This window comes from Suricata suricatta, chromosome 5, assembly GCF_006229205.1.
Source record: "Suricata suricatta isolate VVHF042 chromosome 5, meerkat_22Aug2017_6uvM2_HiC, whole genome shotgun sequence".
NCBI lineage: Eukaryota > Metazoa > Chordata > Mammalia > Carnivora > Herpestidae > Suricata > Suricata suricatta.
Genome location: NC_043704.1, coordinates 61,866,111 through 61,893,840, shown reverse-complemented (window position 1 = coordinate 61,893,840; position 27,730 = coordinate 61,866,111). Strand labels below are relative to the sequence as shown.

The 27,730-nt window shown below is 39.9% G+C and overlaps 1 protein-coding gene across 1 annotated transcript in view; it reads right to left on the bottom strand.

Moving 5' to 3' along the window:
• The window catches only part of GAP43 (growth associated protein 43), a 96,856-nt gene extending 69,364 nt beyond the window's left edge, over window positions 1-27,492 (bottom strand). Inside the window, exon 1 of the mRNA XM_029940699.1 lies at window positions 27,377-27,492. Within this exon, the coding sequence (XP_029796559.1) occupies window positions 27,377-27,406 (30 nt within the window). The 5' untranslated portion in view covers window positions 27,407-27,492. The remainder of the gene's footprint in view (window positions 1-27,376) is intronic.
• Window positions 27,493-27,730: the final 238 nt, after the last annotated feature.

Genomic DNA, 27,730 nt, shown 5'->3' with positions numbered 1-27,730 from the left:
GCTTTGAAAACTGGAGGGACCAAATGTCTGAAGCTTCTAATGCTGACCCCCTAGAATAGAACAGGTACAGAACTATGAAGATCTAATATCCTACCTCAAGTCTGGGATGGAACTGGGGTCGGGGAGGAGGAGGGACAAAGAACTAGAAAATGGGGATGAGTGAAAAGAAAAAAATAAAGGAGCCTAGAGAGAAGGGGACTCCCAGAGGCCTACCTGAAATAAACTCTTAATGAACTAAAAGGAAATTCAGTGGAAAAAAATAAGTGGTTTACATCACTGTCTAAACTGTAGATGTGTAAGTAAATGATATTAAGTTTTCTTCTTGGTTGTAGAGACACCTTAGCACGTTCCCAGATATTATGGGCCTAACCAAGAGCTCTTGCCAGTAGGCTGGGGTGGGTTTTGCTCTCTTCCTCATGGAAATGCACCTAGGGAAGGAAGCGTTCTGAGGGATGTGAAGATTAAATTGACCACAGGGTGAGAGACTTTTAGCTTCTTGTTAGCTTTCTAAATTAATGGTGCTTTCAAGATGGCTCCACCTCTCAGTAAGGGAGGCTCCTGATTCACATGCATCAAGCATCATCTGAGTAGCTTGTAAATGAAGTCCCTCCCCGCTCAGAAGACTTCATTTTAAAAATCGTTAGGTGATGCAAAATCAGGTGATCTATAAGTCACTGGGGAGCTTAACTCACTCTTGTTGCTTAGTAAGCTCTCCTGACAGTGTTTGTTTCTCATTTTTACTCTGAGCAAGTGACCCAAGTTTTTCACCAGGAGAAAAAGGAAGAGGCATTAGAATCTTCACAGGATCTGCTGAATACACACCATCCCAATCCAACAAATCTCTCATCCTCTTCTTTCTCCTTTTGAGTTCAAAGGATATTTCTCCACAAAGAACCCCTCCTGAAATTTGGGACTTGGAACCCGTCTGGTCATTGATATCACATTTGTTTTCTGCTTTATTTAGCCTTTCTGTCTCCCCTTCTCTATTCTTCTCTCTGCTTTACCACAGGTCTCTCCCTAGCTTAAAAATAGCTCCCTTTTACTACACTCTCATTTCTCTTCTTCTGTTCAGCGCCACATGTCTTGAATGTGTGGTCTCTGCCAGTTGCCTGCATTTCTTCCACCTCAGTCCCCTCCTACAGCCCCACAATCTGGCTTTCATCTTCCTCATTCTACTAAATTGCCTGCTTGGAGGCCATCAATGGTCCTCCCACATGCAGTCATGGATTCTCCATTCTAATCCTTCTTGATCACTCTGATTTAATCGTGTTGACCCTTCTGTTCTGGAACTTTCTCTTTACTGGTTTCTTTGATTCTGTAATGCTAGCTTTTTACTGACTGATCTGTTTCTTTTCCTTTAATGAAGTTATCTTCTGCCACTTTCCCTCAGCTCTTCTTTTTCTAACCCTCCCTTATCTGAAGCCTATGGAAATGAATATGCTTTCAGTCACCCTTTGAGTCACTTGCACCTGGCTCCTTCCCCACCACTTCTGAATCTTCAATTATGCATTTCTTTCTGGATACCTCACTTATGTAACCCATGCTGGAAATCAAAACCATGCTCTTCCTTACCAAACTAGCTCTTACTTTCAAGTTTATCAATTCTGTTAACAGTATTTCTACTCGATTTATCTAAGCTGGAAATCTTACAATCATATTTTATTTCTCTACTCATCCCAGGGCAAATTAGGGGCATTGACATGGCTTGTAAGGGTCTAGTGGGTTTGAAATGGGTGATGGAATTCAATTTTAGAAATGGTGTCCAAGGCTAGAGAAGACAGCAAGACTAAGAGGTCAGTCTCAGGCAAGGGAAGATATCAGAAAGGGAGGGGGAAAGCAGAAAGTGGTCAGAAGGAGAAAGTGTGGGAAACAGAGCTGGCAATCCAAGAACTAAGGAATTGAAAATGAGGAGGAGGATATTTGTAGAAGGGTCTATCTGTAGAAGAGCAATTGCCTAAAACAAGGGCTGCTTTTATGACTTGCTTTGTCAAGCAACCTACGCCACATGTCACCTGTTCCAAAGAATGGGAAGAGTCACAGACCACACATATTGACAGAGACTTTGCTTTATGCCCCCCAGCCTCTGAAATTGGTCTATTTCCCTCAAAGGGGCCACAGTTAGCTTTATATTTCAATTCCTCTAGGTGTGAACACCATTTCAATACTCATATTTACAAAAGTAATAATAACTTTTTTTTTAATGTTTTTATTTAGTTTTAAGAGGAGGGACGAGAGAGAGAACATGTGCACATGTTGTTGGGGGTACAGAGAGAGAAAGAGAGAAAGACATAGAGAACCCTAAGCAGGCTCTGCACTGTCAGCACACGGCCTGACATGGGCTCAATCCTATGACCCTGGGATCATGATCTCAGCCGATATCAAGAGTCTGATGCTTAACCAACTGAGCCACCCAGGAGCCCCAGGTAATAAAAACCTCTTAACTCATCTTCCAGTCTCCAGTCCGCCCAGGCAATCCCTCTTGTGCATATGTGCCCTAAATACCTCTTCCACTTTAGCCAAAAGCTGCTGATGAAACAAATTTCTTACCAGGGCAGGCCAATTTCTTTCTTTCTTTTTTTTCTTTTCTTTCTTTTTTTTTTGGCTAGGCCTTATCAGCACACCTATTTCTTCCCTAATTCCTACCATTAAACACTCTGCACTTTTCTCAGGATATTCCCCTTAAAGCTGCACAATTTGCAGCCAGAATGCCATTTCTCCTCTCCCCTCTTGACCACCCTCTACTTTTCCCATCCATAAAGACCTCATGCTTCTCTGCCTCGTCCAGGGCACATCTGTCACAACCCCTGTACTTCTGTTACCGACTACCTGAGTTCATTGTTTCCACGAGGGCCATCCCACAGTTTGTATGGATTCCTTAAACATAAGTCTTCTTTTCTCTCCTAAATGGCAGGGTTTATATTCTCTCAGTTGTCACAATATGTCCTCAGAGTTAGGCCCACAGTAGGGGCTCAGGAAATACAAGTTGGTTGTGATTTTCCAGGAAAAAGATACTTGATATATAAAACAATATGAGAAGTGGATTTCTAACATTTAACATGGTATCGAATTGCAAATGAGTTCCGTGAAGGCGTCTCTTGTGATAGAGATTTTTCCTGATTATATCTTCACTGTAAGATAAGACAATCTAGTTAGAGCACTGCAAATATTCCTGAAGGCTTATGTTTAATTCAGGACACCTGTTGAGCTTTCCCTCATTTGTCTTGAATTATTTCTAGTGTTTCCCATTTCTTCAGAATGATTTGAACCATGTGCCCACTCTCTCTCTTTCCCTCTCTCTCATTATACCTTTTCTGAATCTTCATCTGCAGCAACCATCTCTAAGTCCTTGCTACATGACCAAGGCACATCTACAAATTTCAAACTCTGTCATCTTTTAAATTTTTAATGCTTATTTATTTTTAAGAGATAAAGAGAGACAGAGCATGAGCAGGGGAGGGGCAGAGAGAGAGGGAGACAGAATCCAAACCTGGCTCCAGGCTCTGAGCTGTCAGCACAGAGCCTGATGTGGGGCTTGAACCCATGAACTGAGAAATCATGACCTGAGCTGAAGTTGGACACTTAACCAACTGAGCCACCCAGGCACCCCATTGAACACTATAATCTTGAGGTCTTCTTTGACTTCTATCCTTGACCAAAATGCATAGGTTAACTGAGTCCTTCTTGGTTCTAATAATAGAAAAAAAACAAAACAAACAAACAAAAAAGATTAAAAAAGACAGAAAAAATGACCCAGCACGGTAGTAATTCGTTGTATAAGCAAAGCAAACCTGGGAATGACAGCTTTGGAAGTTTCCACTGTGCATATAAACAGTTGGCATAAGCAGAGCTGCTTGCAGGAAAGATCTTTATAGGTCACAAATGTTGGACAGATTGGTGGCCTAGGCCAGACAATCTGTTTATCTAAGGCTGACTTACCCTTGGCCCTGAGTTTCTGGACCCTGACAGTGAGGAAATATTAGGAGAATCTGAAATCATGGCTTAAACTCATCAAGAGGCATAATCTAATATGCTTTGGTTTTAGTATCATATTTAAAATTTTTGAAGTCCAATGCTGAGTTTTTCTAGTTCTGATAAGTGATAATTGATCATTTCCTTAGACACAAACTAGAAATCTCAGTAATCCCTAAAAGTCCATAGTTTGGATTTGTGTGTTTATGTATGTGTTTGCATGCCATTTTATTTTTCATTTTGAGGGAACTCTTTTTTTTAGGTTTATTTATTTTGAGAGAGAGAGAGAGAGATGGGAGGGGCAGAGGCAGAGGGAGAGAGAGAGAATCCCAAGCAGGCTACACACTGTCAGTGAAGACACAGATGCAGGGCTCAAACTCATGAACCATGAGGGGTAAATAAAACTGAATTGAGTTAATGAGGCTTCATTCAATAAGAGAAAGTCTGAAATACATTAAGAGGGTTGGGGATATTCTTTGTGGCCACAGGGGACTAATACGTATTGGATTACAAATATCCAAATTTACTATTTGGCTCCCACCTCATGGTGAGCATAGAGAATGGTCAGGCACAGTGAAGTTTGACAGGATCAAGACAAGAATACAAAAGCAAAAAGGGTCACTAAATTAACTGGTCACAGCTTCAAGGACTCTACTTTGATCTCTGTATCTGACTTTTTGAACAATGAGGAATAAGCACAATTTTGGTGGGGCCTATGTACCCTCGTAAGTGAAGTTAACCTAATATCTCTCATTTGAAGAATGTTGTAAATGAATAGCAACACACAAAATATCGGGGACATTCCAGCAAAGGCTGTACTCCGACCTATAACAAGGATATCATGAAGAGGAATTAATGACTCCCGTAGAGGAGACAACCATATCTGATTCATATTTTTAGTCTACATGGTTTAGGTTATAGTAGGCATTCAATAAATATTTCCTGATGAATAAACGACTGATGCATGGTCAGGTTGATGACTTCTAAAATCCCTTCTAGCATGGAGATGCTGTGAAAGAGGTAAGTGAACTATTGATAAACCAAAAATAATACAGGGGCCAGCCACACATGTACTTAAAGATATCTTTCTCTGGGGAAAGATGAAAGATTGAATAATAGCTTTGTTAGGCTTCCTGCTCCAACAAGACTGTCAGGTGGATCTAGATGTGCTAACACACCCTACATGAGCAGAGTTATCACCGCACTTCTGCCTGGAAAAAAGGCTCTGATGAAAACTGGACTTTGAGAATGCCAGCAGGGGACTAGGCTTTGATTCAAGATCAGCTTATAATTGCAGAATTCAGGGCCTGACATGGGGCTATTTGCCATTCATTATACATTTCAATCTTCAATTCCTACAAATCAAATTTCTTCTTAGAATGACTTGGGATACCTTTGAAAGGTTCATTTTTTTAAAAAAAAATATCCATTTATAAGTCACTCATGCTGTTAAAAGATATACACCGAATTCTAGCTGCAACCACAATCGTGTGGAGTTATGGCATACTCAGTCACCATAAAGGATTTTTCTTTTCTTTGCAACTTGAATCTTTTCTAGAAGATCTTGCTATTTTTATCTTGGAATGTTTGTGCCATGTTGGCTCTTTGGAGATTAACCTGGAATGCAAATAGGACACAGCGATGGGTGTTCTATCTTATTCAGTGTTTAGAATGCCTCATGGTGTCTGACTACAGGTTTGTCATCCTTTCTCAATCAGTGTTTGAACCCCTCCCACTCTCACCCATTCATCACCCTGATAGTCCTGTCCAGAGACTATCAGGTAAAAAACAATAATCAGTCAAAGCCAGATGGTGCCGGTGGCAAAAGCAAGCATTTCCCCTTACAGCACCGCAATACATAAATAACTAATACCGTCACATTTGACAATTTAATGAGTACAAATTTACCACAGCAGGAAAATCCTCCCCAAATATTTAAACAATTAAATTGTAAAAGGAGAAATGGATAAGCATTTTGTAGTGGTAGGCAGGACAAAACATCTCTTTCGTTATTCTTAGCTAATCTATATCACATATCTGGGACTGACAAATCACCAGAAAAAAATGGACAGGTCAAGATTAAGGGACAGAAATCAAGAAAGACATGGAGGATAGAGGAGTGGATGTATTACTATAGCCCATTTTTAGCTTACTGTTGTTTCTGCATCTGAGCAGAATTTAAATTCATTCATTCGTTCAAGAAATATTTGTTGAGCATCTAATAAGTACCAGGCCCCGTACTAGGTGTCAGAAAATATCAGTAGCTAAGAGTCAGGGAGTTTACATGCCATTGATGTGAGTAGATAATAATAAATATCTTGGGTGGATATAAAGGCTAGAGAGAAAAATGAAAAGAAGAAAAGGGGCCAGAAAGGGAGTATAGGGGTGGGGGCTGCTTTCTGTGGAGTGAGGAGAGAAAGCCTCCCTGATGAGAGTTGCACAGGTGAGAGTCTAGCAGAGCCCTAAGAAAGTCAGGAAGCGAGTCAAGAGAATAGGTGCAAACAAAGCATTTCAGGCAGAAGGAACAGCAAGTGCAAAGTCCTGAGGCTGTTGCAGTAATGCAGGTGAAAAATAGTAGCTTGGCCCTGATTTCTTTTTTTTTTTTAATGTTTTTTAAAATTTTTTAATGTTTTTTTTTTTTTGAGAGACAGAGAGAGACAGCATGAGCAGGGGAGGGTCAGAGAGAGAGGGAGACACAGAATCTGAAACAGGCTCCAGGCTCTGAGCTAGCTGTCAGCACAGAATCCGACAGTGGGATGGAACCCAGGAACTGTGAGATCATAACCTGAGCCGAAGCCGGATGCTTAACCGACTGAGCCACCCACGCGCCCTGTGGGCCTGATTTCTTGAGTATTGGGTTGCATCGGTCAAATTCTTGGCCCCAAGCAATAGAAACTAGACTACTAGAAACTAGAAACACTATTAATGGGGAAGCCAGAGAGCAACTGGAAAAACGGGCAGGAAGCAAGGAAAGCAACCTGAACCCAGGAAACACAGATAAGCCAAGACCACCAACTGGTTAGGACATCAGTCTGTGGGCATCACAGCCACCAGATCCTGGGTACCCCCACCACTGTTGATAACTTCTAATTGTCACTGCATGTTTGCATTGTTCCTTAAATATTCAAAATGGCTGAGTCTAGATCTTGAGATGCTCACATTCCAGTCACCTGGAAATGACAGGCTGCTTTAGCTTCTAAGTATATGCCAGGCTCAAAGTTCTATTCCTATTTTTTTTTGCCACATCGGTAAGATAGCTAATTATATCTCTGCATTCTAGACTCTAAGAACCAATATAGATTAGCCCTAAAGAGCATTGAGAGTGCAGGGTGTACAAAATCTAAATCAATGACATTAGTAACTCATTTTTCAGTTAACTAACTGTATGTTCATCATTAAACCTCAGACATGCATACACGCACACACACACACACACACACACCAAAGTCCAGAAACTAGTCCTTGAAGAATTCCTACCAAAAGATACCCAAACATAGGATTCATTCATAACATAGATACGCATCATCATCAACAGCATCAACTATAACAAGCAATAACTAACATTAAGTACTTATATATACCAGGTATAGTTCTAAGTATTTTACACATATTAACACATTTAATCCTTAAAAACCCATTCAAATTGTGGCATTTAATCCTTAATACTTGGGAATGTTCTTTGATTAATAAAACTCAACCTCCAAGCCTCCAAGGCAAGTTGGGTAGTTACACCTAATGAGAAAAAAACACTAGTTTATTCCTATAATGGGAAGCTTCCTTGAACAATTAGGAAAATACAACTGAAATTAATACAATTATCTAGGAGCACTTCCTTGACTACAGCTTTTAAATAGACACACATAGGTCTACCACACTATACTTAAGGGTGAAGACTGTTATTTTTTCTAAACTAAAAAAAAATGTTTGTTTATTTATTTTGAGAAAGAAAGAGAGCAGGGGAGGGGCAGAGAGAGGGAGAGAGAGAATCCCACATAGGCTCCATGCTATCAGCGCAGAGTCCAATGTGAGGCTCGATCTCACAAACTGTGAGACCATGACCTGAGCCAAAATCAAGGGTCAGGCAGTCAACTGACTGAGCCACCCAGGCACCCCCAAGAGTGTTTCTTTTTTAAAAATTACTTCTATGTTTCCTGTATTTAACGTAATTTCTGGCTTAGTACATGATTAATAAATGTCTGTTGAATGAATAAATGACTTCCATAAAATATTTGAGGACTATATCTCCCAAAATTCATCCTGGCAAAAAAGACTAATTGAAAAATAAGATGAATGAGTTAAAAGGTAGAAAAGAAAAAAAATAACTTCTAGTCTTCATTTGTAAGAGTCCTATCTATTGATGAACCACATAAATGCTGACATTACAGGTTTGGAATATTTAGGAATTTGTACACCTGGAAATTGAGACCATGATCTTCTTTCATCCTCTGAAAGAAGTAGGACTGGTATAGAAAGGAAGTCCTGCTCAGCCCTTCCTGTGCTGAATGACCTTGATCACACAACTGCCAACCTTGGCACCATGAAAGACTGGATGTAGATCAGTGTCTCCAAAACTCTGCTCCCTAGGTTTCCTCAGAGGGGCCTCCAGCGAAAGAGGGGACTGGTGACCAGACAGATCTCTGGGCCACCAAACTGTTTGGCCACAATGGCCCCTTGGGATTCCAAGAAATATCTGGAAGAAAGAGTTTCTGTGGCTAACGAGAAATGAAATAAACAAGCTAAATTGTAAAGTTTTTTTAGCCCTCCTAGTCAATCATAATTATCACCATTAGGCATAGGATGAAAAAGGATGAAAACTTTTCCCTGGGAAATTAAATACAAAAGTAGTAGAGTAAACTCTGGACGCAGGATGTGGAATCCCTGTACAGTGGCTTGTGAACTCCAAAAAGAGAACTCAGGAATAACGCTGAAGCAGCCTTCAAGGAAAACATCTAGCAGCATCTAGGGAAAGGACAATATACAAGTACACTTATAAAACATATATAAATGCTCTCTCTCTTTCTCTATGTGTGTGTGCATATGTATACATAATCAACATATACCCATACACACAAATGACCTGGGGGAGGAGGAATGACTAGGGAGGTTACTACAGTGACTGCAGTATGGAACCTGATGGGGAATGAGGAAAAGTCTGAAATGATTTATTAAGGAGGTGATTTTTCAATAGAATTTTTGGAGGCAAAGCATGGTTTGGCAGAACGGAGGAAAGAAAGCATTTCAGGTGAAGAATATACCACCACTTAAGGTTAGGAGGTAATAAAAGCTTGTGTGTGTGTACAATGCCTATAATATTTTGTTATCCCCTCATCTATTCTATCCTCTAATCTTCTTGTACCAACATAGGCCTGACCTGTAGACCCTCTACTGGAATCCAGAGAAATTCCCGTAGTTCCAGAGAATTTGGCTGAAATTTGATTTAATCAGAACAACCAGATTTATTAGCTATTCCTGGAGTATGATAAAATAAATCAGTGGCAACTTAAAAATTTACAGTGGCCTGACACTGCAGGGTCTCTGGGTATACATCAGCTGAGAAACCCAGAGCCTTGGTGTGAAAATGGGTTTCCACTCCATTAAGGGTTCTCTTGAGGGAACAGCCAATGGAAAAGTCTGTGGAAAGTGGAAGCAAAACTATCTGGTTGGATCAGTGGGATGGAATGTGAATCCTCATCTAGAAATGGTTTCCAAGTGGTTCCACCTATGTCTGGTGGGTCTCCCAATGTGACACCATATCCCACCAAACCAGCCTCTCCAATGTTGAATACTTGCTTCTCTCATCTACTCTCTCAGCAACCCAAACTACTCATGCATCTTCTCCACCTCCCACATAATTACCGAAATAAAAAATGTACAACTGAGAAAAGTGACTCATTTTTTTTCCAGCTGAAGTCTGCTTAATCTTGCTTTCCTTATGTTCATCCATTCCCTAAGCAGGCACATTAAATTTCTTTGGTCCTTCCCAATACGATTTTAGAGTGAGCATTACCCCAACCTATAAATGAGATGTGTTTCCAAAGTTCGTTTTGCAAGTTAGCAGCTTGAAACTTAGAATATCATTTCCTGAAGAAATAAATTTGAAAAATTCTTTAAGTTTTCCAGACCAAAAAATGTTTTTAATCTCTATGTTATCTAGCTTTGGTTTAAAGGGACCTGGCTACTAATGATCATGGGTCCATGGATCATTCTTCTCCCTTCTTGATTCTCATAAGTATTCTTAAAAAGGATGCAGACTAAATTGAAGACTATTTCTCCCTCTCCAGAATTTTACAGGAGACCCCATGCCTCTTCTTCATTCCCCAGAAGGAATCATACTTCTGTGTGTAAGAGACATAAGTTAGATGTTGATAATTCAATGATTACCTGGCCATTTGTTTCTTCATTCCCCTGTATGTAAATCCACTAGCATCTCTGTGTTTGTTTATCAGTCTGGGGATAGATACAACAACATCCCACAGATGGATGCTTCCACAGCACATACACAAGGACCAGGAAAAACAACAACAATTAAACACGCATATTTTTTCTAACTAAAATTTTATTTTTTTAATATATTTATTTATTTGTTTTGAGAGAGAGAGCATGCATGACTGCTCAAGTGGAGGAGAGACAGAGAGAAGGAGAGAGAAAATCCCAAGCAGGCTCTGTGCTTTTAGTGTGGAGCCCAAAGTGGGTCTCAAACCCATGAACCACAAGATCAGGACCTGAGCTGAAACCAAGCGTAGAACACTTACTTGACGGAATCACCCAGGTGCTCCTCTAACTAGGAATTTAAAAGAGTGAAAGGACAGGGAGAGTGTGCTCATGAATATATAGATATGTATAGGACATATCGTTAACAAAGATGAGGCATATAAAACCTCACTAAGATTCCTGTGGGAGCAGTATCAGAAGACACCGGTTTTAGGTACTAGTAAAGGGCTGGATCTTAGTGGTAGGCTTAGGAGGCAGTTTAATGGGTTAAAAAGACTACAGCAGTATATTTTAAATGGCTGCGCATCCTTAGCCCAGATCATAAGAAGTTCATAGTGTGTGTCAAGTATGGCTATCTTTCTGTCTATGTTGAAGTGTCTCTCTACAAAATGGTGACTGTTATTTGCTGAAGCAACCAGCTGGCACCACTTGGGTGACATCCAGGTCTGTGCAGTCTTAGCTCTGTGAGATATCTATTAGGTACCCAATTATAAACTGTGCCAGAGTGAGCAGGTTCCATGATTGATCAGTTGAAACTGGGTGACTTTCGCCTTAGATCTAACCAAATTTTGCCATTATGTACTACTCACTAGACCCTGATATTCACTCATTTGTGTGGGCTCCATTTACTCAACTTTTATTTAACAGAAGCCTAGAATATGCAAAGCATTGAACTAGGGCTATCCATAGGCAATACATGAAACATGGTTACTACTTTAAAGGAGCTCCTGGTATTGCAAGAGATAGATATTCATCTAAATGCATATTTAAAATGCTTTTTTAAAAATGTTTTATTTATTTTTGATACAGGGAGAGACAGAGCATGAGAGGGGGAGGGTCAGAGAGAGAAGGAGACACAGAACGGGAAGCAGGCTCCAGGCTCTGAGCTAGCTGTCAGCACAGAGCCTGACGCGGGGCTCGAACCCAAGAATGTGAGATCATGACCTGAGCGGAGTCTGACCTGAACCGAAGTCAGAGGCTTAACGGACTGAGCCACCCAGGCACCCCTAAATGCATATTTATAATAGCAGAGTATATACTAACATGATTATGGCGGAAAGTAGATTTATCATATCTGCCTGGAGAATGAGGGAGTCTCCACAAAGAAGAAAATCACACTAGCCACATTATGGAGATAAGTTAGAAATGTGTCATATAAAAAGAAGAGAAAGGAAGACATTCCAGGCAAAAGGAACAATGTTTAGAAGATGGAAAACATGAAACAATACAGATTATTCCATGAAATTATACAATTGCAATTGTGAAGAGGGGTGGATTTTGAAGTTCAAAGAGAAACACAAGGACCAGAAAATTAATTAAGTAAATATTTTTAAAAAATCAAATTAGGAGCAAAACTAAAAGAAAATAAAGGAGGTGGGATGATGTGTTAGAAGGTGACTTTCCAGGGGCACCTGGTGGCTCAGTCAGTTAAGCATACGACTTCAGCTCAGGTCATGATCTCACAGTCCATGAGTTCGAGCCCCATGAACTGCACTGGCAGCTTAGAACCTGGAACCTGCTTTGGATTCTGTGTCTCCCTCTCTCTCTTACCCTCTACCACTCACACTCTGTTTCTCTCTTTCTTTCAAAAATAAAATAAACATAAATAAACATTAAAAAAAAAGAGAGAGTGAGTTTCTGAACACCACTCAGATGGATTTGTCACAGAAGGACTCTCAAGTGAAGGCCAGAAAAAAACCTTGAAGAAGGAATATGCATGATGAGTTTTTTTTAATTTAAATTTATTTAATTTATTTAAATCCAAGTTAGTTAACATACAGTGTAGTATTGGTTTCAGGGGTATAGCCCAGTGATTCATCACTTAAATATAAACCTAGTGCTCATCCCAACAAGGGCCCTCCTTAATGCCCATCATTCATTTAGCCCATCCCTCTACAACCTACCTCCAGCAACCCTCAGTTTGTTCTCTGTATTTAGAGTCTCTTATGGTTTGTCTCCATCTCTATTTCTATCAAATGTCCATTGACTGATGAATGGATTAAGAAAATGTGGCATATATATATGTGTGTGTGTGTGTGTGTGTGTGTGTGTGTGTGTGTGCACAAGCGTACTGAAATACTACTCAGTGATCAAAAAGAATGTAATCTTGCCATTTGGGACAATGTGGATGGAACTAGAGTGTATCATGCTAAGCAAACTAAGTCAGTCAGAGCAACACAAATCACTCATATGTGGAATTTAAGAAACTCAAGAAACCCAACAGATGAACATAGGGGAAGGTTTCAAAAAACTAAAGTTTAAAAAAAGCTAAAAGGCCAGTAGTCTTGGCAACCAAGAGTATATTTTGTCTTGGCGATAATGAATTTGGTTTTGATTCTAAGTGGAATGGAAAGCTATCAAAAGTTTTTAAGTGGGAGAGTCACATGATCAGATAGACACTTTAAAAAAAAACCACTCTGGCTCCTGATGGGAGAACAATTATAAAGGATTAAGGTTAAAAGAAAAGAGATTAGAAAGGAAAGCTCTTGTCTCCATGGGAGATGAGTGGGTTAGAGATGACAGAGGAGATGGAGAAAAGCAGAAAGAGCCAAGACATATTTATTAAGTAGAGAGTGAGGAAAAGGAGGAATGAAAGGATATTTTGCTTTTTACTTATAGAAACTGGAAAAAGCAGTAACATATAGTGATAAAACAGAGATGGGGGGAATGAATCAGGATTCTATTTCCCTGTAAATGACTGGATGAGAAAAAGGAGATTGGAACAAGAAATGATGACTGATTTTTAAAGTATGCAGAGATTGGAGATCCTGTTGGCCATGAGACAAAGATTTCCAGTGGACAGTTAGATATAAAACTCTAGGGCCCATGAGGCAGTTTTGGCTAGAGAGCCTGGAGAATTTGAGACCCACTAGTACATGGAGGAGTTGTGGGCATAAAGTAGAAACTGCTGGAAGAACATGCAAGAATAAGGGCAAAAGCCTGGGTAATATCAAATTTTCAGTTAGTAGAGAAAGCGGTGCTAAGGAGAGAGGGAAAGAGAATATGTACCCAGAGATGCAGTAGCAAAAAATCAGCTAAAATAGGTGTCATGGAAGCCAAGAAAGTAAAGAGATTCAATAGAGAAGATATATTTCATGGATTCAAATGTCCCAGAGAGGTCACGCAAAATAGCTATACTTGTCATTCCGAGTGTTTACTAATACTTCTATTTGTATTATATATTGCCTCAGAGTCGGGTGCAGACCTATTACAGAATAGATATCCAGATATCAATCAATACGTGTTTCTTGAGCCAGGCATTGAATGTGATAACATATCTTCAAAGAGTTTACAACTAGTTTGGAGAAATCAGGTACATATAAATACAATTGGTCAATTAAGTAAGACTCTGTTTAATGAATGCTGAAGAAATGGAACAGGTAGTATATGCTACTGAAGATCTAAGCAGAGAAGAAGTCACAGAAAACTGTGGTGGTCAGAAAAGTCTTCACGAACAAGAAAACTCTTAGTTCAGGACTCAAATTGGGTGAGATTGAGCTAAGCTGAAAGGAGACTTTGCAAATAGTGGGAATGACAATGAACAAGACTATAGGGGAACTAATACTTAAACTCATGTTAGGTCTGGGTGGGATAGGATGCCAAAATGGTGGAGGAGCTTAGCTATAAAATATGTTATATCATAAGCTGGAAGGCTCTACACAACTTAGTCTAATACTCTTATTTCATAAAGGAGATGACAACCCAGAGAGATCAAATTTATTTAAATTCACAAGCCTAGTCAATGGCAGAATCTGTTACAGGCAAGGCAAGAATAGGAAATTGGTACCGGATTCTGAGGAGTCCCAAAAAGCAATCATAAATAAGTAAATTGGAATTAACCCTGTAAACAAAGAAATACCATTGACATTTTGAGAAAAAAAGGTAGGAGGGAGTGAAATGTAAGATTAACCAAAAGGCAGAGTGCAAAGGCAATGCCACATGCAAGGAATTTGGGGGACTATCCAGCCTCTCACCTGGATCTTCTCATCTGAACCACAAAACACTAATACATGATTTGAGTGATGATTTTCTGCATTCTCACAAGGATGGTATGTAACTTGTGCCAATCTAGAAGCACAGGAAAGAGGTTAATTCATTATGTACAATCATAGGTCTTAGGACTTGGGTGTCTCTTAGATTGCTGGTTGAAAAAGGCAGACAGAGGAAGGAAAAGACAGATGTGAAGGATATTGCAAATAGAGTTTGGTAACTGATATTATGGCTTTTGTGAGAGAAGAAAGAATATTCCCATGTTATGAGCTGAGAAATGGAATGTGCTTGTATTGCTGAAAGATATTATAAAGAGTAAAGGAGTCAGCGTTCAAATCTAGGGAGAAGATAATTAGTTTAACATGGGACTTTCTGAGGTGCCAACAAAAATGAAAGAAAAAAATATTTTTAGTACCTGAAAATCTTAGATTATGGAAAAATTAAATTTCCTATTGGTTTACCTATGGTTCTTATAGTTGGATCTTTATGGATGGATTTTACAGTATACTCAAATTCAATAAAAGTAACAATATTGATAAAATAAATTTAATAAAAATAAACTTTGGTTTGTACATGGGCCAATCAGTTTCCAATGTCACTAGAATGGTAATGCAAAATTGTCAAGGCCTCCAGAAAAATCCTTAAGTATTGAAAGATATAGTCTTGCATAAAATGGGACAATACCTATGATGACAAAATTGCATTTCTTTAAGCTGAGAGTTGATAGCTTTTTCCCACTTCAGTGAGGATAAACCTGAATTTAGTCCTGAGTATGCGTAAGTATACTTAAAGTATATGAGTCCCCAAACTTCTTAGATTCTTTCCTGAATACACATGTTCTTGGGCTTATTACGGGCTTACTGCACCTTCCAGCTGACATTCAAAAGTGAAGTCAGAGCCATCTGTGGCCATTAAAGTTCTCATGACAGTTTTTACTAGAAGGTTAGGGCCCAATTCCAAACTAAGTAATTCTATTTTACAACTCCTCCTCCCTTTTCAATAACAGTCATCTTCATTTCCTCCTCTATACTGCTTTCACCCCAGAGGTGTAAGGTGTGAAGTTCAAGATGGAAGAAAGCATATGCCAGAAACTAGGTCTTCATGTTTTCTACACAGCTCTCAGTATTAAACACAAATATGGCTAAGTTATCAAAAGCTATCACCCTGTTTCCATCTTTTCTTCCTTCCTTCCTTCCTTCCTTCCTTCTTTTCTTTCTTTCTTTCTTTCTTTCTTTCTTTCTTTCTTTCTTTCTTTCTTTCTTTCTTCTTTCTTCATGAGAGAGAGAGAGAGAGAGAGAGAGAGAGAGAGTGAGAGAGCTGGAGGATGGAGGGCAGAGGGAGGGAGAGAGAATCTTCAGCAGGCTCCACATCTGTGCAGAGCCCATAAGGGGCTCCATCCCACAATCCTGGATCAACACCTGAGTCAAAATCAAGAGTCTGATGCTCAACTGACTGAGCCACCTTGGTGCCCCCACCCTGCATCTTTCAATCAAAAGCAATCAAAGCCTAGAGGAACATTGAATTTATATGAGCATGAAAGACTTATTCAAATGAATACTAAATACCAACCTGATTTCTCCAGAGTAGCTTTCCCAGGTGATCAGAATAAATAAGTCCTTGAGATTCAAGAGTTAAGGGAAGATTGCAAAAGGTACTCTTCAGAAAAAGAATATGTTTGAATAAGTCAAAACCCTAAGGCAGATTTGACTAAAGAAAAAGCCAACATTTTAAAAAGGAGATAATATCATTCTCTACTTCCTTTTTAAAATCTCTGAAGTTCTTAGAAATATTAATCCAATAAAACTTTGGAAGAAAAATTCTCCAAATACCTAGAAATGGGATAAGTTTAGGATGGGCTACTAACACAGTCTCACTACTGCTTTGCATCTCTCAAATAAAATAATACCTTTTAAAATGTGATTTGAAGAGAAAGAACTTTCAAATGCAGTGTCCACCAAATCATACCCAATACCTATTTCCCTTCCCCCTCTAGAATCCTGCATGTGAGAGTCTGAATAGCCAAATTGAGCTGCCCTCAATACAACATGTACCTAGACATTTAACGGCAAGTTAATTATTTAGAAACTGAGAATTTTCTTTTTAAAGAAATTCTGTTTCGATTGATGGGGTGGGGAGGTAAAGAAATAATGGAGACCACTGCCTGTAGTGGAGTTTGAATGGAATTGTGGAATGCGTCTTTGCAATAGCTGTGAAGGATCCAATTTGGTGATTAGGAGATTTTTACTTCTCAGTTTATATTCCAAGCAGGTAAATTGGTTTCTGAACCAAAGAAAAGGAAAAGTGGGAAAGAGGATTAGCTTTCTAATAGCTCCTACTCTAGGCCAATTCCTAGGCTAGTTGTGTGTGCTAAGAGACTCTTAAGCCCTTGAGATTTAGATTGTGAAGCAGTGCACTTTTGCTCAACCTTTGGAGATGATTTTATTTATTTTTTTTATTTGCCTCATCTAGTTCTTTTATATAGTCATTAATGGGAAGATGTTAGGGTCTTTCAAATTTTCATTTAAAAATAACATTTTCTGAATAGTTATTGGAACTGGGTTTATAAATAATGGATGTAAGGCTAATTACCAAAATTCTACATTTAGAGCAAACTGGTGCATATGGAGACAACAGCTCAATATTTTAGAAAGTGCCAATTTACTAAAAATAGATAAATATGATGATTATTGCTGGAATTGATTCAAGGACATTCAAAATGAGATGACTAATATCAAGGGGTAGCATTTCCCTGGTACAAATCCAAGGGAGATGTTTCACACCCATTATTGCCCAGTCCTTTCATAGAAATAGATCACAAAAACTAAAAAAGAAAAATTAGAGCAAAGCCAGCCCATGTCAAATTAGCAAGAATATATGGTAGCTAGTATTCCTCAGACAGGTAGTACCTGCCAGAGTTCAGCTCTTGGAAGACCTTGGAAACCCAGTGCTTATCAACTCCAGGTGTGGAGATTTGCCCTAACCTTTATTTTTTATGTATAAAAGCTCATGGGATCAGTTATCTGTGTGGTTCCTGCTTCCTTTTTGAATCCGTGATGACAACCCTACCCAAAATAGTAATATGCAATACAGGACAACTTGAAAGCAACCAATGGGAAAATTAGTGATCCACCACACTTGAAATACGTCTCTCCTGAGCTGGGTAGCTACTCTATTATATATATATATATATATAATAAAATCATAAATAGTATGTGTACACACACACACACACACACACACACACGGCTTTTTCTCGGCCAATTTCCTCTCTTACTAAGTTCACAGGTGTAGGCTTTCAGAGACTGTGTTTAAACTGTACAACTTGGCCCATCCTTCAATCAGAGATAACTGGTCTATTGATAACTAGTTGATCCAAGAAAGACCGATCATATTCATCCATTCATTCTCAGTCTTTCTCTGTTCCGCATGTAAAAAGATGATATAAACACACACACACACACACACATCTTTATCTCTCATGTAGAATTTTGAATTGTGAGAGAAGTTCAGGTTATTAGTAACTTGGTCTTTTAAATGCAGGGCTCCAGAAGTAAAGTCTATGAATTCTTGCTCTTGAGATTCCCAGATCTACTCTGGTTTCCATAAGCATGGCTTTTCAACCTCTTAATTTTATATGATAGTTAGTTTCCCTTCAACAGATCCCTTTCAGAGACACTTAAAGTTGATTTCTGTTACTTGTAACCTATCAAAGTACACATAAATAATAGAAGTGTGTGTGTGTCTGTGTGTGTGGAAAGACAAAGACAGAGAGACTGAGAGACAGACAGAGATGAGAGACAAGTGGCTAAAGTGAAGGATTAAGGGGTGAAATTGACCATTAATAATCTTTAAACATCATCAAAGAAATAATTGTTTCCCTCTGAGTACCAGCTTATTTGAAAATTAATAGTTAATATGCCTTTCTATTAAATTCGCTATAAGACCAACATATAAAAGATTTTCCAAAATATGCATGATATTTTTTCTATATTAGACTTCTAGTCCTGGACAAACTTGATCCAATTATTACATTTTAAAATATTTTCAAATATTATCCATATATTAAGAAATCAAATGACTTGGGTTATAAAATTCCATTGTTTATATGATAATTTGATAAATTTGTTTTATTAAGTTGGTAACTTATGTCAATCAATCAGGGACACAAGAAAACAAACGTCCTTTGTAGAGCTCCAGAGAGTTTAGAAGATTATATATGGCATTAGAGTTGGGTTGGAAATGGTTCAGGGTGGCATATGACTTCTGATCACAGTTAATTCCTGATGCAACGAGGACTCTTGAAGTTGTATGAAAATGGGGCTCAGGTGATAATCTTTGGACTGTGCTTCCCCCAATCAGGCTTCATCCCCATTTTCAGCCTCCCAACCAGCCTCGCAGGCCTATTCTTCTGTCTGACTGGGCCCTCCTGTGATGGATGTGAGCACAGCATGCCTCATCAGAGTGCTGAGGGCCCAGTGCAGGAGTGAGGTGGGGGCGGGGGTGGGGACGAGGGAGAAGGAGCCAGCTCAGCAAATGGAGAAGAGAAGAGATGTAAATGTGAAGGAAAGACGAAAACAGAAAAAGATAAAAGGAAAAATAAGCGATATTTCTAACGGCATTTGATCTGATCCTTGAGATTGCGTGGCAATTTGAACACTGGCTTATTTAAATTCTGTCACTGAAGTTTTTGAAGAGAATGATAAAGATATACTGTGCTCCCATCCATTAGCATGGTTAATATTTTTAATATTTACTCTGGAGAATAAGAGAGGAGGGATGGGAATAGAAGATATATATATATATATATACACACACATATACATACATATATATATATATACACACATATACACACATATACATATATATATTCTATACAGAGAGCAAGGGTACTTCTTTGCATAGAATCATGAGCACTTTGGGTTTCAGTATGTGGAATTCCTCAAATGATAATGCCTTATGCTTGAAAAACATATTGTTTGCAAAACACTTTTATTTTTATCACTTTATTTTGAGCCTCACACCAACCTAGTAAATCAGGCAAGGCAGGAGTTGGAGTGTTCTTTTTATGTGCCCACTACATAGATGGATAAACTGAGGCTCAGAAAGATTGAGTTACTTACCCAAGGTCACACGACAAGCAATTGGCAGAGCCAGGTCTAGAACCCAGGGGAAGGGTTTATTTCACTACAAAGACATGAAACAGGACATTAAACAAAGGACATCTAAGAGAATGAGATCTGTAAGTAATTAAGGACAGGAAATCTGGAGGATCACACTCCCGTACTATAGCCTGAACTCACTGCAAGTGTACCACTCTGACGTAAGCAGACAGGAAAGGGAATTGTAGCTTTGACCACAGCCACCTTGAACAGAGGACCAATAGAATCAAGTGTGCATTTTCACAAAGCCAGCTTTAAATAAGTTCACAGGAACGGTCTTCTGTTGCAAAATACCTCCCCTAATGGCCCATTATGATGAGCTTTCCCTTCCTACTTTTAACAATGAATATTACTTATTGAGAGGCTACTATATGCTAGACATACTATGTGCTTAAAATGTCTTTTTGTCTAAAACACTTATTTGGAAAGCTGGAAAGAACACTTTTTTTCTTGAAGTTCTCTCTTCATAACCTCACAGATCAAACACTAGCATGGCCCAATATCGCTTACTCAGAAAAGTCCACCTGTATGTGAAGAGGAAGAAAAAAGAAAAACTCAAAGAAAGAGATTGAAAGAGATTGCGAGCAGTGAACAAGATATGGAATAAGGATGTGGAGATTAGAAAATATTACCTAGCTTTAGCAGCTGAAGACCAATATCACCTATAAATCATTTTGTCTTACTGCTCTTCTCAAGGCCAGGCCAATTCAGTCAGAGAAAATATACTACACAGAGTCTGGCAGAAAGCATGTTCACAGAAAGCTGTGGTTGCAGTTTGCCCTATATTAGCCACAATAGGCCTACTTCAGAATCCAAATCCTTTCAGCCTATTCAAATGTAAGATAAAATTGATCTGGTTCTCATTCATGTAACAGACATTTGAGGGGCTCCTTACCATTCAACCTCCCTTTATCTCCGTGAAAGACTTCCCTTTGTGGAATAGTATTCTGTGGATACTTCAGTAGGAAGGAAAAAAGTCCAAGAGAAGGCAAAATTGATTCTTGAACACAGGCCCCTGAGCACAGGCCAACACTACATGTATTTTTGGAAGTTTGTGTATCAATGAAATAAATCAACTAAATAGCCCAGAGATTGAGTCAACACGTGTAAGCACTGTAGGGTCCTAAAGAAAGGACATTTGGGGTGCCTGGGTGGCTCAGTCGGTTGAGCATCTGACTTCAGCTCAGGTCATGATCTCATGGTTCATAGTTTCGAGCCCCGTGTCAGGCTCTGTGCTGACAGCTAGCTCAGAGCTTGGAGCCTGTCTTCAGATTCTGTGTCTCCCTCTATCTCTGACCTTCCCCTGCTCACACTGTCTCTCTCTCTCTCTCTCAAAACTAAATAAAACATTAAACAAAAAACCTTTTTAAAGGAAGTACACTTGAAGATCCAAGACTGGTAACCATATGTCTAACCTGGCACTATGCTGACCTCAGAGGGGGGACTAGTTTGCTGGGCTGGTGGCAGAAGAGGACACTGAAGAGAGGTTTTCAAATAAGACCAGTTTCATAGTTTGCAAAATTGCAATATAAATGGGCTCATTTTGTGCCTGCTTTCATTAAAAACTGATGATTGTGATATTTATAAGTCAATAATGAGAATCAATGATGATTAGATTCACCTTAAAATTTGATGCCAAGAGATTAAACAAAAATCTACTAGTGGTTCTATCCATTTAGATATGCCACAATTTGTGAAAAGTTTGTAAGCCTGGTTTTATATTTATTTAGGAGACATATTATGCACTGATAAAAGCAGTTACTGTATGTATCAAACATCGTGGAAGGCCTGGAAGTAGAGAAAGAATTAAGATTCCACCCAAGTAGCTCACAGCAGAGATGCCAGTTTGTGAAAAAAGACAAATGCTATGTAGTACAAAAGGTGATATAACAGTGATGTTACAAAAGACATAAAGAAAGTGGAATTCAGGAAGGTCAAGAATAGCTTCAAAGTGCTAACTGACAGAGGAAACGGAAATTTTTGAGGCAGAGAGAGAAGTGTCATGTTGGCAGAGAATACAGTATGTGCAAAGGCAGCAAGGCCTGAAATGATGTGGTGAGGTAGGATGAGCAGGTATTTGAGGATGGCATCGGAAAGGAAGACAAGACTAGATCATGTCATCCATGCTGAGGACTTGGTATTTTAGTTTACAATTAACAGGAGACCACTGGTATATTTCAACCACAAAAAATAAAATGAACAGATACGCATTAGGTAGAGATTCAGTGTGATGTTCTATGCAAGAAGAATTGGAGGAGAGCAAGATGGAGATAGGAAGTCTATGCAAGAAGTTATTGCATTTGTCCAGATAAGAGGTAATGAAAGTCAGAACCAGGTTATTTGTAGTAGAGTTAAAAAGCAGAAGATGAATTCAAAAGCTTTTTACTTAGAATCAAAAAGTATAGTATCTGGATGTGAAGATTGAAAGAACTGACTGCCTTTAAGATTTCCCCAGGTTCCTAGAGCTCAGAAGCTGGATAGAAGGGGTTAGGGCATAAAAGTAGGAATCTGGAGGAAGACTAAGAGGTACAACCCAGAAGTGAGTCTGGTTTTGTACAACACTGTGGATGTCTTGGAAATACCTAGACCTAGTGATATGAATGGATTAGGTGCTGAGGAAAGACATCTATAGTCTAAAGATTTGAAAATGACCCAGTAGTTAAAACTCCCAACATGGATGACATCACCTAATGTGGTCAATGGATGTGTCAATTAGTATGTTGATGGATGCCATCATTGGATCAAGATCATTTACCAGAAGATAATTGATATTTGGGGGAAGAAAGTGAAAAAGCCAGCAAGAAAGACTGAGAGACAGCTTATCTGAGAGGGAGGAAAGCCAGGGTAGCTACCATGGGAGACAAGTGAGGAAATTTCAGGAAGAGGAAGGGACCACAATCCAATATGCCAAAGAAATATCAAGTAAGATGGAAACCAATGAGTCCTTTCTGTGGTGTCTTTTTCAGAAAGTGAGGACTGAAGCTTTATTAAAGTAAAAGTAATAAGATGTGAGGAGTGATGAAGAAGAGGAATCATCCATGACCAGAAGGAACTGTTTGCTAACAATACGCACACAACAATCCTGACAAACTGGCAATTACAAACAAAGACTTAACATTGCAAAACTTGGAGTGAAAATTTTCTCGCTCTTGTATCGATTTTGTCTTCACGTGAGTTTGGTTTAATCCCTACAAGTACTCTTTAGGGTCAGGAAGTTGGGGGTTTTGTTAGTTTGGTTTTATTTTTTGTTTTTTTAGACTCAGTCTCATAGGAGAAAACTGAAGCCCAATATTATGTGATTCATTCAAGATCACAGAATCAGTAAGGGGCATACACTGAGGACTCTCAGTACAGTGCTCTTCCTAAGGCCTGCCTCAGAAAATGTTAAGCAGACTTCAATACAATGGTGCGAAGGTAACCTGACCACACTTCAAAAGGGAGAATTGCCCATAATCACTTCTTTTTGAACAATAACAGACACTGTTGGTCGCATGAATGCTTCTATGATAGCTAATAGGGAAGTGAATAATTAAATGCTGTATCTTCTCTTGAGATGACCTGCTATGTACAGCATTTGAAATGTTGCTTTAATATTAGAGGAAGATTTTAGACTTGTCTTACTCTATAAATGAGAACAACGGGAACATTTGGTTAATATATATGCTCTGCTGTTGACTGAAAGAACCCCCTCCCCATGAGGCCAGGTAAAACTGAGGGACGTGGATTAGTCAGCCCCAGGCACAACACTGACAATTCCACCATGACGGAGGCAAAGGAGACCCTAAGCCACTCTCCCTCTCAGTGAACAGGAGCTCTGCCCTTTCGAATAAAACATGAGAGGAGGTTTCTCTAGTTTTGCCAACTCAGCAAGAGAGGAAATTAACCCTACATTTTCTTATCCCAATTGCCTCAGCATGGGTGTGGAGGGGGGACCCGAGTTGCAGGCCGAGAGAGTAAGGGCACAGGGCTCCTTGGGAATGCACCCTGGCACGGGCTGGAGGGAAGTAGAGTCGCCAGATATGAACTCATTTCTAGAATTACCATGAATTTTCTAAGGTTCCCTGCAAGTCCAGATAATTTGACAGGAAAAAAAAAATGCCCTTAAATAATTTCTTCTTCTGTTTAAATTTGGAAATGTTTGATAGAAATCACCATTAAAAAAAAAAAACCAGTTTCAATTATATTAAGGAGAATGCCTCCATTAATTAATTCACTTAGTCCCTGGGTGACACTGGGTGTGGCTCAGTGAGATTTAGGAGGAATCCAATTTATCACTAGGAGGAAGTGTCTGCACCAAACGGCAAGGCAGCATCCTTCCACACCTTTCCAGCACTGCAAGGGAAAGGCGCAGTGAGGCTGGAAACCCAAACCACAGCTCACACCCTCTCAGATAAGAATTACTTGTTTTCCAAGGAAAAAAGCAGATGTTGGTGGGGTTGAGAGGTGGGGGACCGAGGGGAGACTTGCTTGCACCGGTATTCTTTACTCTTAGATTACAATCTAAAATCCTTATTTTTAAACAAAGGAAACACCTCGGTTCTCTGGCTTTGTGGACTCCGATCCCTTCTTGCAAGTTTTTCATCACCTGCAATACGAATGGTAATTAAGCTACTTAAAGTTAGCCCCAAGATATTTGAAAATCACCAACCTATACAATCTCAGGGATTCTTTTATTTTATTCCTCCTCTGCCCTCTCCTGTACCCTCTTCTCACTGCCATCCCATTCCCATTCTCTTCTTCCTGCCCTAATATTCCAGAGTGGTAATTAATGGCTAATAATGATCACTTACGCTTTCCTCTCACCCACTAGCCATGTATTACAACTCAGAAATCCAAGATTGCTTCTTTATGCGGCTCAAGTGGAAGAGGAAGGAAGTGCAATCCCTCCAGCCCCCTCCCACGTTTCTGCTGGGTTTCATGGGTGTGGCAGAGTTTAGACCTTTGCAGGGTTTTGCCCTTGTTTTATTCCCTGTTAAGGACAAGCATGATGAATAGATGGCAGAAAGATAAACACAATCGGGTTCAGCCTTGAATAATATAGAATCATTTCACCCACAAGCAGGAAACCTGTGTGAGACTTAAGTACTCACGCTATATAAATGCCAGTCAGTGTAGTATGGAGCCCACGCCCAGAATACACCATTTCCTTCTGTCTGATTTAGTGGTACCCTGAATACTGACTTACGTGAATGATATACAACAGTACTCAATAGGGCACATGATCATTTCACACAGAAGTACACATAAATGAAATGCATGGGTTAATACACCAATATCTATACCTTTCATTTTCTCTCTTGAATATGAATTATGCTAAAGCACATGCGGGCATGTGGAATCTATACAGAGTACATGCATGACTGTTGTACATGGAGCATGCGGAAGCGACACGCATTTACATGCGAATTCCTACAACTCCCTAAACACAATTTGATCTTTATCTGCTCATCCCTGTGAATGCTTGGGGCTGTTAGTGAGATAGAACCCAAGTAAAGGCAGCTGTCCCCTTTTTGGGAAGGGAATTCTTTCAGCTTCAATTCTTTTCTAAAATTATGCTTGGTTTCCTTTGTCAAAGGAGGTGTGTGTATACTTGTATGTGATACATACGGTGGCGAAAAGTTGTAAACCGGAATATTTTTCTATCTGAAATTAAAGCTTTTTTAATGAATAGCATTGGTTTCCTTAGGGCTCTGCCTTCCTAAATTTTATTTCCTCAGCTCACCAGTGGGGTAACCTCAGAACCTTTCCTTGACAGTGTGCTTAACCCAGCCACCTGTATCTATTGCATTTATGTATTAGAATGAAGGAAGACAAGGAAAGGAGATGTCCTGGTTTGAAAAATGAGCCAATGGAAGCATCAATCTCTGGAACCACAGAACATTTTAGGAAAGTGGTGTCTGTAAGACTCTCATGCTCTTCTTCAAACACCCTGCCTGATACAAGCCACACACAAAACCCCTAAGGTGCCTGCTATATCTATCTATCTATCTATCTATCTATCTATCTATCTATCTATCTATCTATTTATTTAATTTAACTTATTTATTTCCCCCATTCCTCTCCACACTCTGCACCCACTGAGCTGATATTCTGCTTGTTTGCTTTTCCCTCCCTCTTCCTTCTCCATCCTCATCACCCCCCACCCCTCCTTCCAGGGCGATGGCTAAATGTGCAAAGCTGGCAGGCTGTTTCTCCTCCATTCCCCTCCACCCCCTTCGGATTCAGCAAGTGTATTACAAATTGCCCAATATCCAATACCTGTACAGGAATAATGCCCAAATCCTGTCCCTTGCACCCCACCCCTAAGGCAATCAACCTGCAAAGGGCTTTTTTGACCAAGACGGCCTCCCTTCCGACGAGTATGCACATACACGCGCACACACACACTCCCCCACATCTCACACCCATTTTCTTTCCCTTTCACCTTCGCCAAAATCACTCAAACACGTTCCAATAAATGTTTGAAAGCTTCATTTGAAGAATGCCAGGGCACTGCCGGTTGCTGCAGAATACTGAACTCGTCATTCCTTCCCACCCTCAACCCAATCAAGTTTCTAAAATGTCTTTCAAGAAATAAGTGAGCAATTTGCAATAGAAGAGAAACCTGGGTAGTGAGGGAGGCAAGGAGGGGACTTGGATTCTCGCTAATCCCGTATGTGTCCCTCTTCCAGATGAAAATGAGTCACCATGCTTATTATCCAAAATGTTAGCCCGTCTCGAGTCACTGACAATCCCAGGAAAGATGCAAGGGAAGTGAGAAGGGAAAAGACCTGATTTCCAACAGGTAATACTCGGCTCGTCTTTCCCATCCCATCGGAGCCCAAAGCTCCTAGGGGCGTGGTCCACCCTCTCCTACGACCAGCTGGTGCACAATCGGCTACAGATCTTGGGAAGGGGATTTTCCCCTTCCACACGGCCAATTTCTCCCACAGCCCCAGTTGTCTTTAGATTCTCTTAAAAAAAAAAATCTTTCAAATAACAGTTTCATTCATTCATTGAAAAATAAATAAATAAATCCTTCCCATGTTTTTCCATTAATACCTGCGCCTATTTGAAGCTCATGCATGGACAAAATAAGGCTTCTTCCGCAGCACATGTGAGGAAATTGTACGACAGAACAAGCAACACTTATTAATGGATATTATTCCTTCAACCCCGCTTTTTGCAAATAATATAAAGGATTGCTTCCCCATCTTGTAGGTAGAGTCCACATCTTCTCCCCACACCCCTCTCTATATCCACACCCGCAAAACCGGAGACCTAAAACGCTGAACATTCACTCAGAGCCCGGAAAATCTTATTTCTAGCCAAACAGGCATCTTTTTTCTAACCTCCTCCTAATTAGTAGCAGCGTTCCCAGACCAGAGCATGAAAGACAGAATGGAATAAAAGCTAGGATGCAACCATCAGTTACCATATGCTAAGGAAACGCGGGCACCATGGCCAGAGCAGAAGCAGTTAAAATATTTTTTTTCTGCCTTTACAGGGAAATATTGCAGTCTGGTAATCTCACAACAGCAAGAAGTAAAAATCTTTAGCTCTACCTGTTTGGTTCTTCTCATACAGCACAGCATGGTTGTATCGTCCCTTGCCTTCTTCCTGCCTTCTCTCCTTCCTCCTCTCTCTTTCTTATTCCCCCCCTCTCCACCTCTTTTCTGCTCGCTTGCTCACTCGCTCTCTCGCGCTAGCGCGCTCTCCCTCTCCCTCCCTCCCTCCCTCCCTCTCTCTCTCTCCCTCACACACACCAGGGCAGTTAGCAGCAACTGTAAGGTCCACAGCTACTGCTCAGCGCACATGCTCGTTCGCTCTCGCTCCCTCTCCCTCTCTGGGTCTCTCCTCTGCCCTCTCTTCCCCTCTTTTCTCCCCTCTCCCCCGTCTATCTGTCTTTTTCTTCCCTT